This window comes from Vidua chalybeata, chromosome 5 (genome assembly GCF_026979565.1).
Source record: "Vidua chalybeata isolate OUT-0048 chromosome 5, bVidCha1 merged haplotype, whole genome shotgun sequence".
NCBI classification, from domain to species: domain Eukaryota; kingdom Metazoa; phylum Chordata; class Aves; order Passeriformes; family Viduidae; genus Vidua; species Vidua chalybeata.
This window is the reverse complement of record NC_071534.1, coordinates 71,888,740-71,905,353: the sequence shown is the minus strand read 5'-3', so window position 1 is coordinate 71,905,353 and position 16,614 is coordinate 71,888,740. Positions and strand designations below refer to the sequence as shown.

Sequence of the window (16,614 nt, the reverse complement as noted above, 5' to 3'; positions counted from 1 at the left end):
CCCCAGCTCTCCCAGCCAGGCTGGTGACACTGGCACTGTCCCTCAGACAAGCTTGGACTGGCTCAGGAGGACTTATCCCGGGTTATCCCAGGAATTCCTGTGTGCCAGAGCCTCTGCTCTGCTCCCAGCACTGGCACCCGGTGCTGCAGGAATATTCCCTAAGAGGAATTTGGCACCTTCAAGGGCCGGGGTCCTTCCTGAGCCTGAGGCAACAGAGAGGCAGCAGAACCCCCTGGACACTGCCAGGGAGAGCTGGGAAGGGGCTGGAGCCCCAGGAGAGGCCAAGGGAGCTGGGAAGGGGCTGAGCCTGGAGCAAAGGAGGCTCAGGGGGGACCTTGTGGCTCTGCACAAGTCCCTGGCAGGAGGGGACAGCCGGGGGGGTCAGGCTGTGCTCCAGGGAACAGGGACAGGAGGAGAGGGAACGGCCTCAGGCTGGGCCAGGGGAGGCTCAGGGTGGGCAGCAGCAGGAATTTCCCCATGGAAAGGGGCTCAGGCCTTGGCAGGGGCTGCCCAGGGGGGTTTGGAGCCCCCATCCCTGTTGGGATTTCAAAGCCATGTGGATGTGGGACTTGGGGACAGGTCAGTGGTGGCCTTGGCAGTGCTGGAGAACGGTTGGACTGGATGAGCCCTGAGGGATTTTCCACCCAAAATAATTCCATGATTCAATTAAAAACACCCAACAGAAGAGAGAAGCACAAGAGCTGCACGTGGGGGGCAGGTGGAGCAGCTGCAGCCAGGTGAGCTCCTCACAGGGACAAACACCCCCAGGTGACCTCCCCCCATGTCTGAACAATGTCACCCAGCCCTCAGCACACCCTGAGGCCCCCTTCCCCCTTTTTTTGGAGCTCCAGCATCCTGGAAGGTGGGCAGGCCCTGGCACAGGTGCCCAGAGCAGCTGGGGCTGCCCCTGGATCCCTGGAATGTCCAAGGCCAGGCTGGACACTGGGGCTGGAGCAGCCTGGGACAGTGGGAGGTGTCCCTGCCATGGCAGGGGTGGCACTGCAGGGGCTCTGGGGTCCCTTCCCACCCAAACCCATTCCATGAATCCATGTCACTGTTCTGTGAGCACAGCAGGGTCCTGTCCCCTCCTGGGGGTCCCTGGCCGGGGCTGACCCCATCCACGCTCCCTCCCCCCTGTTCCCATCCCAGCAGCACTCCCGCCCCGTCTGAGCCAGGAAACCCCGGTAAATCCCGGGATTTGCTTGGAGCCTGGCAGTCTCCATCTGGACCAAGAGCTGCAAATCCCACAGCAGCCTTGCCCAGGATGGGACAGGTCCCCCAGGCTGGCACTGCTCCCAGGACATCTCAGCAAGTCCCCAGGTGCTGCCTCGGGGAGCCACAGAGTCCCTCCTCTCCCCCCGGCTCTGGGGCAGGACACGGTCCCTTCCCTCCCTTCCCACTGGGAATTCTGTCCTGTGCCCCATCCATCCTTCCCCACCCATTTGGGGTTCCCCACTGTGCCAGGTGTGCTGCCAACTGCTCAGCCCTGCAGCATTCCCAGGAACCCCAGGAGCTTGGGGTCAAATCCTTAACAGGGATGTGTCCAATTCCATGGGCTGACAGCACCAGGGGAAACTGGGACTGGTTTGGGGCAGGGGGGGCTCTTTGGTTTTGGGGTTTTTTGTTTGTTTTCATAACTCCACAAGGATATGGATCCTCCTGGAGCTTCATCCAGTGCTCCCACTGGGGCACAGACTGGAATTTCACCTCTCAAAGTGGAACTGCCTCCTTGGTCAGGACATCAGCCCCACATCCCTATCCCATCTCTGGCCCCACATCCCTGCAGCCCCATCCCATCTCCAGCCCCACATCCCTGCAGCCCATCTCCCATCCCATCTCTGGCCCCACATCCCTGCAGCCCCATCCCATCTCCCATCCCATCCCCGGCCTCACATCCCTGCAGCCCCATCCCATCTCCCATCCCATCTCCAGCCCCACATCCCTGCAGCCCCATCCCATCTCCCATCCCATCTCCAGCCTCACATCCCATCTCCAGCCCCATCCCATCTCCAGCCCCATATCCCTGCAGCCCCATCCCATCTCCCATCCCATCTCCAGCCCCACATCCCTGCAGCCCCATCCCATCTCTGGCCCCACATCCCTGCAGCCCCATCCCATCTCCCATCCCATCTCTGGCCCCACATCCCTGCAGCCCCATCCCATCTCTCCACAGAGACGAGATCCCCACCTCCTTTCCCTCACCTCCACACCCTCTCCAGCCTTCCCCTCCTCGGACGTTCCCTTCTCCCACTCCCTGCAGGCTCACACACGCTCTGCACGAGGTGTGAAGGAGAATTTCCCCTTTTATGGTGAAAGGCAGCAAATCCCAGCTGGGGGAGCTGCCCCCAGCCCTGCTCCTCCCCCCACACCCCACCACCGTCCCCGGGATGGGCTCCACAGCTCCCAGCTGCTCCCTCCGCTTCCCCCCGCGCTTCCTACGGGCTCTGGAGCCGGGAACAGATTTCTCCCAGGATGACTCAGAGGATCCCAGCCCTGTGCCTGTCTCATGACTTCACCCCGGCAGGCTCCAGGCTGGAGTGCTGGATTTCTGGGGCTGCCGATTCATCCCCACGTGCCGCCCGGCTGGGATGACGGATCACATTCCTCCTGCCTGGCCCGCTGCCACCTGCATCCCTCACGGCCAGGAGGAACGGCTGGCACACGCCCATGGATGCTCAGAAGGGCCTTTGGGAAAAAGGAACCGCTTTTTCTCGGGGAAAAAAAACTTCCCTGAAAAGGCCAAGATTGCAATCAGGGGATCCTGGGATGGGTCGGGTGGGAAGGGAGCTCAGAGCCCCTCCAGTGCCACCCCTCCATGGCAGGGACACCTCCCACTGTTCCAGGCTGCTCCAGCCCCAGTGTCCAGTCTGGCCTGGGGCACTCAAAGGGATGGGGATGAAGGAAGGAGCTCCAGCAGCTCTTGGAGCTGCTCCCTGAAACCAGACCTGGATCCCAAACACAGCAAACCTCGAGTTCTGCACCAGCGTTAAACAGAAGTACAAAATCCTCGATGGAATTCCCAAGAGATCCAACACTTGTGAAAGGTCCTCATATAAAACCAGAGTTGCCAAGAAAACCTCGGGTCAGAGGGAGAATCCAGAAGAAAATCAACATTCCTCCCTCTGTGTTAATGATAGTGAGGTGACTGCACTGCCAGGACTTGGGAGGAAAAACAGAAAACAGGGATGCCAGGGAGAGTGAGAAGAATGTGGATGCAGATTGTGTGTGACAGGAGCAAAGCCGCCTCCAAACATGGCCCAAACCCATCCAAACAGCAGGGAAAGAAAACGTGAAGTGAAAACACAGACCTGAGCCAGGAGAGCCGAGAGGAACTCGGAGAGGGAGGAAGGAGAAGTTAAATGGACGGAGAAATCCCCCAGGAGAGCCCCACTCTGCTGGGAGAAGCCAGGTCAGGAGAGGCAGGGAATGGCTCTGGGACACCCAGGCTGCAGTGCCACTGTCCCCCCTGCCCTGCTGGCACGTCACCAGGACAGCGCTGTGGTCACCGGGAGAGGGACTTGGGACAAGGGGGAACGGCCTCCACTGCCAGATGGAATTAGATGGGATATTGGCAAGAAATTCTTGGCTGTGAGGGTGCTGAGGCACTGCCACCCTGTGCCAGGGCTGGGCCACCCTTTCCGTGGGGAAATCCCTCCTGATGTCCACCCTGTGCCCTCCCCTGGCCCAGCCTGAGGCCATTCCCCTTCTTCCTGTCCCTGTTCCCCGGAGCAGAGCGGGCCCCACCTGGACCCGCCCTCCTGTCAGGGAGCCGTAGGAAACCACCTTCCTGGGCTTTCCACACATCTCTGCAGGAATTCCCAGCCCTGGGAACACCTGACACATCCCCAGGCTGAGCTGAGAGCCCGCTCCTGCAGCAATCAGCTCTCCCTGCTCCCGGGAGGAACCGGCACTGTCTGACCTCCTTCCTGCTGAGCTCACCTCGATCCCACCCAGGAGCTTATCCCTGTCCTTTCCAATCACCTGCCAGTGCAGAGGAGCCCAGCTGCCGCTGCCTGCGCTCATCCCCTGAAGCCACCAGAGCCACAGTTCTGCTCATCCCTAAGGGCAGCCCGCGGCACTGCACGGAGAGGGCGAGGCTGAAGCCAGCCATTGTCCTCGGCCGGGCCCGACAGAGCCGCTGTGTCCCAGGGACAGCGGGGCCGTGTCCCCACAGCTGCGGCCCAGCCCTGTGTCCCCAGAGCCCCGCAGAGGGACAGCGAGGCCGGAGCAGCGTTACCTGCCCTCGGTTCAGCTCCTCCCCAGCTTTCTCCGCTGAGGGATACAGAAGCTGGCAGGTGAAGGGGCAGGTGAACACCCAGCTGGCACCTCCCGACGCCTGGCTGGGCTTCCTGACGGGAATTTGCTGCAGGGCTGTGACTGCGGGTAGCTCAAAAACACCAAATACCAGGGCAAGGTCCTAAAACCAGGGCAGAGGCTTTTCCCACATAAAACAGCAACAATATGGCAGCTTTGGAGCAGAGCTGACTCGGAATCAGGGAAATGTTTGGGTTGGAGCAGCATCGGGTGAGACCGTTCCCCAGCACTGCCAAGGCCACCACTGACCACGTCCCCAGGTGACTGGCACAGGGCTGGACAGCCCTTTCCAGAAGGAATTTCCCCAAAATCCACCCTGACCTCCCCTGGCCCAGCCTGAGGCCATTCCCTCTCCTCCTGTCCCTGTTCCCTGGAGCACAGCCCGACCCCCCCGGCTGTCCCCTCCTGCCAGGGACTTGTGCAGAGCCACAAAGTCCCCCCTGAGCCTCCTTTGCTCCAGGCTCAGCCCCTTCCCAGCTCCCTCGGCCTCTCCTGGGGCTCCAGCCCCTTCCCAGCTCCGTTCCCTGCCCTGGACAGGAGGCTTGGGAAGGACAATGTGCAGGAGGCCACTGTCACTGTTCCCGTGGATGCAGGGCCAAGCCCCTCGGAGCATCCTGGCTGGGATCAGAATCTGATCAGACCAGCACGGCCCCAACCCTGCTCTGCTGGCCTGGGGAGGGTGTGACAGCGACAGTGGCAGTGACAAGACACAAGGGGCCTTATCTGGGCCATCAGCAGGGCCCGGCTGGGCAGGAAGGTGCTGCAGAGCTCACGGAGGAGCTGCTTTGCTGCACTTCCTGCAGCTGCCCACAGAGACACCTCAGCCGCACACACACCACGGGCGGCTCTTCCTCCCCAGAAATCCCCCTCGTGCTGCCACATCTCGACCGAACAGCTCAGACGCACAAAAATAACGTGTGAGACTCTGCAGATCCCGGCGAGGAGGCCGCGACGTGCGGCTGCTCCCTGCCAGGGGACACGTGGCACTGGAGCCACTCCATACACACAAACCTCTGGAACTGGTGCGGGAGGAAGGGAGAGGCAGGGCCCTCACTGCTGCTCTCCACGTGCCCCGACCCCTAAACCAGTCCCCAGCCCCTTCCAGAGGCTCCCACCAGTCACCAAATCCTTCCACAGGCTCCCACCAGTCACCAAATCCCTTCTCAGGATCCCACCAGCCCCCAAACCCTCCAAGAGGGTCCCAACGGCCCCCAAACCCTCCAAGAGGGTCCCAACGGCCCCCAAACCCTCCAAGAGGGTCCCAACGGTCCCCAAACCCTCCAAGAGGGTCCCAATGGTCCCCAAACCCTCCAAGAGGGTCCCAACAGTCCCCAAACCCTCCAAGAGGGTCCCAACGGTCCCCAAACCCTCCAAGAGGGTCCCATCGGTCCCCAAACCCTCCAAGAGGGTCCCATCGGTCCCCAAACCTTCCAAGAGGGTCCCATTGGTCCCCAAACCTTCCAAGAGGGTCCCAACAGCCCCCAAACCTTCCAAGAGGGTCCCAACAGCTCCCAAACCTTCCAAGAGGGTCCCAACAGCTCCCAAACCTTCCAAGAGGGTCCCAACAGCTCCCAAACCCTCCAAGAGGGTCCCATCGATCCCCAAACCCTCCAAGAGGGTCCCAACGGTCCCCAAACCCTCCAAGAGGGTCCCAGCAGTCCTTAAATCACCCAAGAGGGTCCCACCAGTCACTAAGCTCTCCCAGAGGGTCCCAGCAGTCCCCAGATCACCCCACAGGGTCCCACCAGTCACCAAGGACCCTCTCAGAGGGTCGCAGCAGCCCCCAAACCCTCCAGGCTGCCCTGGCAGCAGCTGCCACCCCGGGAGGGACAAACACGCTCCGGGTAGGGGAAGGCTCATTCCCAGGAGCAGGAATTCCCTGCCCCGAGGCCGGCAGGCTCTCCAGCTCGCCTCTGCCACACGAGCAGCATTTAGTGGTCAGGAGCTCTGGAGCCACAGCAGGAACAGAGCGGCCCTGGAGGCGTCACCGCCGCCATCCCGGAGAGAGGGGGCAGAAAAGCTCCTGCAGATCCCAGCCAGCCCCACAGGACCGGCCCTGCTCCCCCAGGTGTGGCAGGGAACCAGGCCAAAGGGGTTTTGGGGGCTGACTCCTCCTCCTGCAGCCCGGGGAGCTCCAGGGCACGTTCCAAGTGGGGTTTGTTTGTGTTTTAGCACCCATAAAACCGCAGCTGCTGCTCCAGCCCAGCGCCGGGAACGGGAAAAGGGAACTGGCTGCAAGGAAAGGCTTCAGATTCGGGGAAAACACGAGCTGCGGTGAGAGAGACCAGAGGGAAAAGTGCTAAATCCGCACTGGCAGCAAACAAAATGTCACCAAGAAATGGGGCAAGGATCTCAGTACAGCACCTGGGTTAGGGCTCTGTGCCCACCTCACCTTCAGCCACCTTCCCAAAACACGGACTGTCACACTCCAAGGAATACCAGACACCATCCCTGGTCACAGCAGCAGGGAATTCTGGCAAGGAAACCCAGCTGGACACACAAATGTGTCCAAAGGGGGAGACATTACCAGTTCAGAGCTGCAGCTCTGATTTCCCTGCTCAGGGGCTGCTCCAGGTCCACTCTGACCCATCCCACACCACTGATAACAACATGGAAAAGGAGGGGACAGCCGGGGGGGTCGGGCTGTGCTCCAGGGAACAGGGACAGGAGGAGAGGGAGCGGCCTCAGGCTGGGCCAGGGCAGGCTCATGGGGGACATCAGCGGGAATTTCCCCATGGAAAGGGGGTCAGGCCTTGGCAGGGGCTGCCCAGGGGGGTTTGGAGCCCCCATCCCTGTCAGAATTTAAAATCCATGTGCATGTGGCACTTGGGGACAGGTCAGTGGTGGCCTTGTCAGTGCTGGGCATGGTTGGACTGGATGGGCTCTGAGGAGTTTTCCAACCTAAACAATTCCATGATTCCAAGATGAATCTCTCCCCATCCACAAACACAACTCGGTGGAGCTGGAGGAGCTCAGGCCCAGCTCAGGCACTGCCCGGGGACAGCTCTGGCCCTGTCACTGCCCTGTCACTGTCACTGCTTGGCCTCTGACTCCCGGGTGGGACCTGCAGCCCACAGAGCTGCTCCTCCCGGGCAGGAGTTCAAAGGGAAGGAGAGGAGGATTCATGGAGCAGCTGGGATCAGAAGAGCCGCAGTTCCCAGGCCTGGATGCAGCTGGAAGCTGTGGGGGCTGGCGGGAGGGGTGACCCCTTCCAGAGGCAGCCAGTGGCTGCACACGGAATCAGGGAATCCCAGACTGGTCTGGGTGGGAAGGGAGCCCAGAGCCCCTGCAGTGCCACCCCTGCCATGGCAGGGACACCTCCCACTGTCCCAGGCTGCTCCAGCCCCAGTGCCCAGCCTGGCCTTGGGCACTGCCAGGGATCTAGGGGCAGCCCCAGCTGCTCTGGCAATTCCAGCCCAGCCAGGAATTCCCAATTCCCAAGATCCCATCCATCCCTGCCCTCTGGCAGTGGGAGCCATTCCCTGTGTCCTGTCCCTGCAGGCCTTGTCCCCAGTCCCTCTGCAGCTCTCCTGGAGCCCCTTTGGGCCCTGGAATGTGCTGGAAGCTCTCCCTGGATCCTTCCCTTCTCCAGAGCAGCACCCCCAGCTCTCCCAGCCTGGCTCCAGAGCAGAGGGGCTCCAGCCCTGGAGCAGCTCCGGGGCTGCCCTGGATTTGCCCCCTCTCCCATCCCCACCTTTCCCACCGCCGGGCACGTGGCTGGGAGCAGCTCTGCACGTGGCAGGGCCCTTCCCAGCCTCTCTTTCTGTGTGCAAATATTGACCCAGCAAACAGCTCCACCACTGCTGCCAGCCCCGGGGGCTTTTCCACGGCCGGGGTTTTGCCGGATGCTCCCAGAACCCGGCTGATTCAGACCCTGAGTCACCGGGCCACGGCCACACACGACAGAGTGACATGGATAGGTGCCACCAGGAGAGCTGGAACCCAACGAAAAACACAGCTGGGACAGCAGCAGGATGAGCCCTGAGAGCCCTGCCCCGGCCTGCAGATCCACTTCAGCTTCTCCCACCAGGAACCAGCTCCAGGAGCACCTCGGGAAGGGCGGGATGTGTCCTGTCTGTGCCTCACTGCTCACACAGAACACCCCAAAACCTGCCCCAAGCACCTCATGGAAAGAGGCAGCTCTGAGCACGGAGCAGCTTCCTCCTGCCATCCCCGACCGCCCACGGAGCCGCCGAGCCCCAGGCCGGGTGTCTGAGGAGGGCACGAGCGTGGGGTGATGCTGCTCCATGAGCACGGAAACAAGAGAAACCACCGTGACTTCCCGAGCAGCCTCGGCATCCTCCGCAGCCAGCCCGACACCCACGGGACACCGGCACCTCCCGGCGCTCCCGACTGCAGCACGGATCAGTCACGGAGTGGGCACGGTGGGAAGGGACCCCAGAGCCCCTGCAGTGCCACCCCTGCCATGGCAGGGACACCTCCCACTGTCCCAGGCTGCTCCAGCCCCAGTGTCCAGCCTGGCCTTGGGCACTGCCAGGGATCCAGGGGCAGCCCCAGCTGCTCTGGCAATTCCAGCCCAGCCAGGAATTCCCAATTCCCAAGATCCCATCCATCCCTGCCCTCTGGCAGCTTAAACCCCCTGGGAAATCCCAAATCAATCCCAAGCTGGGTCTTGGCTCCCATCATCCAGGCCATGCCCATCCAGTGGTCCCTATCCAAAACTTCCAGACTCCTTCAGCCACAGGGTTTGGAATTGAGCTGTCCTGGACTCTCAGGGAATGGGGGATGCACAGAGAAAACCCCTCTGATCCCAGTAAAACCCAGCACAATCCCAGCTCTGGGAAGCTGTCATTCCCAGGTAAAACCAGGCACAATCTCAGCTCCAGGAAATTCTCATTCCCAGGTAAAACCAGACACAATCCCAGCTCTGGGAAGCTGTCATTCCCAGGTAAAACCAGGCACAATCTCAGCTCCGGGAAATTCTCATTCCCAGGTAAAACCAGGCACAATCTCAGCTCCGGGAAATTCTCATTCCCAGGTAAAACCAGACACAATCCCAGCTCTGGGAAGCTGTTATTCCCAGGTAAAACCAGACACAATCCCAGCTCTGGGAAGCTGTTATTCCCAGGTAAAACCCAGCACAATCCCAGCTCTGGGAAGTTCTCATTCCCAGGTAAAACCAGGCACAATCTCAGCTCCGGGAAATTCTCATTCCCAGGTAAAACCAGGCACAATCCCAGCTCTGGGAAGTTGTTATTCCCAGGTAAAACCAGACACAATCCCAGCTCTGGGAAGCTGTTATTCCCAGGTAAAACCCAGCACAATCCTGGCTCTGGGAAGTTCTCATTCCCAGGTAAAACCAGACACAATCCCGGCTCTCGGAAGCTGAAGGAAGAGCCAGGAGAATAAACCCTGTCCATTTACAGGGAATAATGTGAGCAGTCAGCCCACAATAAAAGAGACCCTGGCATGGAAGGAGCTGATCCCCACTGCCAGGAGCATTCAGTCCACACTTTTCCCTGGAGCCCCTCTCCCACACAGCCCCATGGAGTGGGCTGGGTGCCTGGCACAGCGGAGGGACAGGGGGACACGGTGCCAGGCAGGTGGCAAGTCCATGCTCTGCATTCCTGGACACATCCCCCGTGGCTCCACAAACCAGGAAAAACATCTGGATGCCTGCCTGGGTCCTGGACACACCGTGCAGCCAGAGCAGCTCAAGGCCCACAGCCACAGCCCTTGAGAAAGTTCAGAGCCCTTTTCTGCCCCTGCCCGAGGGGCAGGACGTGATCCCACAGCACAGCCCCAGGTCAGGGGCACGAGGCTGTTCCAGGAAACCCCAGGGACAGGCAGCTCCAGCAGCACCCAGTGACCCCAGGGAACCCGGCACGGCCCCGCTCCAGCACGGATCTGCTTTCGGTTTTGTTCCCACAAACTGCAGCAGGCACGGCAACATCTCGTGGAGCCAGGCTGGGAGGGAAGGGGAGGGCTCCAGGGAGAGCTCAGAGCCCCTGGCAGGGCCTGAAGGGGCTCCAGGAGAGAGGGACTGAGGACAAGGCCTGCAGGGACAGGACACAGGGAATGGCTCCCACTGCCAGAGGGCAGCGATGGATGGGATCTTGGGAATTGGGAATTCCTGGCTGGGCTGGAATTGCCAGAGCAGCTGGGGCTGCCCCCTGGATCCCTGGCAGTGCCCAAGGCCAGGCTGAGCACTGGGGCTGGAGCAGCCTGGGACAGTGGGAGGTGTCCCTGCCATGGCAGGGGTAGCACTGGAGGGGCTCTGGGGTCCCTTCCCACCCAGCTCAGCCTGGCATTGTCACTCTGGAGATGCTGCAGAGCCACCTCAGCTCCCGCCACCCCACCAGACCTTTCCCTTTCACATCCCCAACTGCAAACCCATCCCTGCCCAACCCCAAACCCCACAGGCACGGAACTCCCGGGACTCAGCACCGGCCGGGAACGTGCCGGGGCCCCGGCAGTGCCCAGGGGCTCATCCAGCCCTGGTGCAGCTCAGCCCAGCTTTGTTTACAGGTGAGGCTTACAGGGACAGTGCCAGCCTGGCACAGCCCAGCCTGGCACAGCCCACGGCTCTGCCAGAGCAACCCAACCTGTACAGCAATTAGTCACCGGCAGATGAGCGCCGCTGCCCTTCCTCCAGCATTATCTAAGCAGGGAGGGGGCTGGGAAAGCAGAGCTGGGAGCCGGGAACGCTGCCAGACTGATCCCAAAAACCACAGAACCGGTGTCGGTCCATCCCTGGGGACAGGCCGGCACATCCCTGGGGACACGGCGCGGGACAGCGCTCGCACACCTCCAGAGCAGCACGGGAAGGGGTTTGCTCGGGCTGTCACAGACAGGCCACAACTCCTGGGTGCCTCATCCTGGACAGGTCACTTCTCACTCGGCCATCCCAGCAGCCAGGAGGGTCGGGCTGGTGTCCGGGACCTGTCCCTTCCCAGGGCATCCTGGATCCATCCCCCCACAATATCCTGGAGCCATCCCCTCCCTGCAGAGATGAGTTAAACTCAAAATAAAGTGAATATTTACACCAGAGGAACATAATCTGTTAAATGTGAGCTCTTCCCTTCCCAGTGGCACAGAATCAAGGCGTGATTTGGGTGGGAAGGGACCAGAAGGTTGATCCTGATCCACCCCTGCCATGGCAGGGACACCTCCCACTGTCCCAGGCTGCTCCAGCCCCAGTGCCCAGCCTGGCCCTGGGCACTGCCAGGGATCCAGGGCCAGCCCCAGCTGCTCTGGCAGTTCCAGCCCAGCCAGGAATTCCTAATTCCCAAGATCCCACCTAAATCTGTTCTTCCTTTTGGCCGTCCCAATACAGCCAACCATGTCACCTCACAGCATCACCCCTCTCTCCCCAAGGCAAATCCCACCCCAGACAGACGTGGGATGTTTCCGTTCCCTCGGAAAGTCAGGCTCTGGGAGTGCCAGCAAGGAGCACCAGGCCCAAGGAACGCCGGGTCCCTGATCCCCACCCATCACCAACCAGCTCACAGCACCAGTCTGAAGGCACAGGTCCCAGCTGCAGCATCCTCAGGGAGGAGAGGAGGAAGAAGATGCAGGAGGAAGCACCTGGAGGCAGGACAAAGGGGGTACAGCCCCCCAGCACGGCTCCTGAGAGGACGTGGAAGCTGCTCCCAGACGGAATCCTGGAATCCCCCCTGCATCTCCCACCCCAGCACGGTGTGAGCTGTGGGACAGCAGCTCCTGCCCATCCCAGTGCCCCAGGACAAGGGGACACGGGGGGAACATGCTTGCAGCAGCAGCAATAACAACAACAATAAACCACCAAACCAACACCACGTGAGCAGAAACCCCTCGGGAAACACCAAACTCTGATCCGCAGCTCTGCTCTCCGGCACTCCCGACACACGGCTCGCTCCTCCTGCCCTCCTCCAGGCTGCTCCAGGCTGGGATCCACCAGCATCCCCTGATGACCAAAGCCACAGCAAAACCAGCAATCCCCTTCCCCAGCTGCAGCACAGGCCTGGAACAAGCTCCGTGGCAGCCTGGGGATGTGCCAGGTGGGAAGAGACGCTCAGGGGGGGCTCTGCAGCAAAGCCCCGATTTCCTGATTTTAGGGCACTTCGCCTCCTCCGCGACGCTGCCAAAGCTCGTTTTCCCCAGCAGCTCTGGGGGCAGGGAGCAGGAGGAAACGCGAGGGGAAGAGACCTTCAATCCCAAACTCGGAACACGCCCCGACCAAAACAACCAACAGCATCACCTGACGGCGAGCAGGGATGCGGGAGAGGACACAGGAGCGAGGCGTCTGAGGGATCCGGGGTCAGCAGCGTGTGAGGGAGCAGGGAGGGCACGGGGGCCCGCCTCAGGGGGCTGCGGGTGCCCGGGGAACGGGGCTGGGGCCACAGCCCCCCGTCCAGGGCCGGGGGGCGCGCACTGGAAGCAGGACTGGGAGCAGCGTGTCCCACGCCGGGAGCTGCGGGCGCGCAGGGGGAGCGGGCCTGGGGCCGTGGCCGGAGGACAGCAGTGCCCCCCCAAGCCCAGCCGATGTTTCCGGAGCGGTGACAGCCCGCGCACGGCAGGGGAGGGGGACACACCGAAAACACCCAAACCGTGAAGGCGCCGAGCCGCGCAGGGGCGGCTCCGGCTGCCGGGAGCTGCCCGGGGGCTGCTCACAAGGGGCTTCACGGCGGGCTGAGAACTGCCCGGTGCTGCCCGGCCCGGCACCGGCCACGGCCCCGCGGCACCGGCCACGGCCCCGCGGCACCGGCCCGGGCTCACCCCGCACGCCCGGGACGGCCCCTCAGCCTCGTCCCTGGTCCAGGACCACGCCGTACCCGCCGCCCCGCACTCCCGGCCCCGCGCCCACCCCACAGTCCCGGCCCCGCACCCCCGGCCAGGGCGGCCCCGCGCGGGCCCGGCCCCCCCCCCCGCGTCCCTCCGCCGCTCACCGCGCTTGCCGGGGTCGTATCCCACGAGCACGAAGTAGTCTGCCAGGCGGGCCATGGCGGCGGGGGCGGCCCGGGCCGGCCCCGGGAGCCCCGCGAGGCCGCGCTCGGCTCCTCAGGGCGCCGCCGCCCGCCCGCGCCCACCGCCCGCCGCCGCCGCCATCTTGGCCCCGCGCGCACCGCGCCTGCGCCAGCGCCGGGCGCCGCGGGGGGCGGGGCCGCGCCTCCCATTGGCTGCGGGCGGGCGGGGCCGCGCCTCCCATTGGCCGCGGCGGGAAGGGCGGGGCCAGGTTGCGGAGGGGGCGGGGTCGAGCGCGGGGGGGGCGGGGCCGGGCTTCCCCGTGATGGGGGGGCGGGGACGGAGGGTCCGGGAGTGGGGGGGGGGGGACACGGGGACACCCGGGGGGTGCGGGGACACCCGGGGGACACGGGGACACCCGGGGGGTGCGGGGACACCCGGGGGACGCGGGGACACCCGGGGGGTGCGGGGACACCCGGGGGGTGTGTGGGGACACCCGGGGGACACGGGGACACCCGGGGTGTGCGGGGCACCCGGGGGACACGGGGACATCCCGGGGTGTGCAGGGGCATCCCCGGTGTGCAAGGACGCGCGTGTGGGGGCCCTCCGGACGTGGGGGGACACCCCCCGCGAGCGCAGACCCCCCCGCAGGTGTACCCGGCCCCCAGGGTGCCCACAGGTTGTACCTGACCCCCGTTCCACACAGGAAAGGAGCCCCGCAGGTGTGACCCCACTCACAGGGGTGACCCCACTCACAGGGGTGTCCCCACACACAGACGTGTCCCCACTGAGGTGTGACCCCCAGGACGTGAGCCTGAGGCTCGGTGTCCCCATCCCGTGGTGTCCCCGGCACCCGGGGACAGCGGGACCCTGCCCGGGGGGCGGCGGCGGCCGCAGGACCGCGTCTCCGGTGCCGTTCCCCCGGGCCCTGGGTCCGGCCCCGCTGTGCCCCGCTCCCGGCCGCCTCCAAGGGCAGCTCCCGGTGCAGCCGCCCCCGCAGCGGCACACCGGGGACGGGGCTGCGGGGGCAGCGTGCCCCGGCGCAGCCCGCGGTGCCCCTGGCCCGGAGCAGCGCCCGCAGCGCCGCTGCGCCCGTCCCGTTAGGTCCCGTCCCGTTCCGTCCCGGAGCTCGCCCGTGCCGGGCCCAGCGCAGGCCCGGGGCGCGGGCAGGACCCGGTCCCGGTGCCCCCGGCCCGGGCGGCTCCGGGGCGCGGCGTGGCGGGCACGCTCACCGGGAACATCCCCGTTCCCACTCCCACGCGGGAGCGGGACGTGGGGCGCGTGCGGGATGGGGGGGCGCTCGGCACCGCCCGGCGCCGGGGGTCCGGGCAGAGCCGCGGGTGCGGCGGCACCGGCAGCTCCGCGCTGCCGCGGCCCGGGGGTCACCCCCCGGTGTCCCCGGGGCGCCCCCGGGCTGGGAGGGGGGCCCGGGGCGCGGGGCAGGGACAGCGTCCCCATCCCCCGGCCCTGCGGTTCACCGCTCCCCGGCGGGGAGGGATCCCCGGGATGTGCGGCCGGCCCCGGCAGCCCCGGAGCGGGGTCCCCCCGCGCCCCGCGCCCCGCGCCCCGGCCGGGGGTGATGCAACCCTGCCCGGCCCTTGCGCCTCCCGCCCGGGCCCTCCGGCCGCCGCGTGTCGGGACATGTGCGGCGTCGGGACACGGCTGGCTCCGTGCCGGGCTCGGGCACCGGCCCCGGCCCCGCTGCCACCCGCGGGGTGCCCACAGAGACCCCCACACCGGGCCGGGCCCGCTCCCGGGCAGACCCCACCGGGAAAGGGGGGGCTCACGGCACGGGCGGCTCCTGAGGACACCCGCGGTGCCGGGCCGGTGGTGGCCGGTGGCATCGAGCCGCAGGTGTCCCTGTGCCACGGGCCATGTGCCCGTTCCGGCACGGCTCGGCTATCAGCCGGGTGGGGGCCTGGCAGCGGCGTGGCCGTGCCCATGTCCCCAGAGCCCACGTGCCTGCATCCCCGTGTGCCCGGGATGGAGCCACGCCCGGTCTGCGGGGAGCGCAGCGGGGTCTGTGCGGGCACAGGTCAGGGGAGACCCGCCGGGTGTGCGGCTGTGACCCCACGGGACGGTGACACCCGGCAGGGTGACAGCCCAAGGGACGGGTACCCGGCAAAGGCGACAGCGGGGACGTGGGACCGGAGCGGTGCCGGAGGGTGGGAACAGGAAAACCGGGCTGATCTAGGCTGGCGGCGCCCGGGGCTGGGTGGGTGTGACCTGTCCTGTGCCTGGGTGGGACGGGCACGGCGACACCGCGGGGATTGGCACTGCAGGGACCGCTGCCGGCTGCCGGTGCCGCGGGCCGTGGTGGCAGCGGGTGACACGGCAGCGGGGGCTGTGCGGGACCCGCAGGGGCGGCAGCGGCCGCAGGGAGCCCCGCGGCACCGGACACGGCGGAGGGGACAGGGCGGGACACGGGCACGGGGACACAAGGCACGTGCAGAGCCCGGCCGTGCCGTGTGCCCGGGATCCTCTCGGGCGAGAGCTGCTACTGGGGACCCTGGGGACACTGGGGACCCTGAGGGCACTGGGGACCCTGGGAACCCTGGGGACACTGGGGACCCTGGGGACACTGGGGACACTGGAGACCCTGGGGACACTGGGGACCCTGAGGGCACTGGGGACCCTGGAGATTGCTGGCGTTCCTGAAGATGCTGGGGACACTGGGAGCACTGGGGGTGCTGGTGACACGGGGGACCCTGGGGACACTGACGTGCCCGCAGGCCGCGGACGCGGTTCCTTCCCTCTCCCGGCAGTTCCCGGCCGTCCCCGCGGCCCGGACACGGGGCCCGATGTCCCGGAGCGGCTCCGTCACCGCTGCCCACCGGGACACGGCTCCGGGGCCGTGCGCGGCCACTTCGGGGGTGCCGGGGTGGCGGCCAGAGGGTCGCGGGTGGGCTCAGGGATGGGGTAGCGACCCCTCGGTTTGGGGGTCCCGGCTGTGCCCCCCGGGACACGGCGGGTGCTGCTCGGGGACAGGGCCGGCAGCCCTGGGGGGGGTCCCAGCAGCCAGAGGCGCTTTTTGGGGAGCGGGTGACCGGAGCGGGGCTGCGGGTGCTGCTCGCAGCCCCCGCCCTGCCGCGGGGCCTCAGCCAGCAGGCAATTAAGCTAATTAAAACTTCTCCCGGGTTCCCAGGGCCGGGAGCCAGCGGAGAGGAAGAGGGAGAGGAAGAGAGAGAGGCAAAGTGTCCCGGGGACAGATGAGGTGACACGGGGGCGGCAGCTCCCGGTGCGGGTCCAGCTGTGGCCCGACCGGGTGACAGCCGCTCCCGGGGTGGCTCCAGCGATCACCCGTGCCCGGGGGGCCGTGAGGCGACAGCCGGACCCAGCGCGGCCGGGCAGGCGGGCAGCGCCCGGGATCCTTCCCAGCGCCCCAGGGATGGTGAT

At 65.5% G+C, this 16,614-nt stretch overlaps 1 protein-coding gene across 3 annotated transcripts in view; it reads right to left on the bottom strand.

Moving 5' to 3' along the window:
- Positions 1-13,330, bottom strand: part of SBF1 (SET binding factor 1) — a 65,012-nt gene extending 51,682 nt beyond the window's left edge. For all 3 annotated transcript variants that reach the window (XM_053942188.1, XM_053942189.1, XM_053942190.1), the window contains exon 1: positions 13,203-13,330. In XM_053942188.1, coding sequence (XP_053798163.1) covers positions 13,203-13,257 — 55 coding nt within the window. In that variant the 5' untranslated portion in view covers positions 13,258-13,330. The remainder of the gene's footprint in view (positions 1-13,202) is intronic.
- Between the last annotated feature and the right edge of the window lie 3,284 nt (positions 13,331-16,614).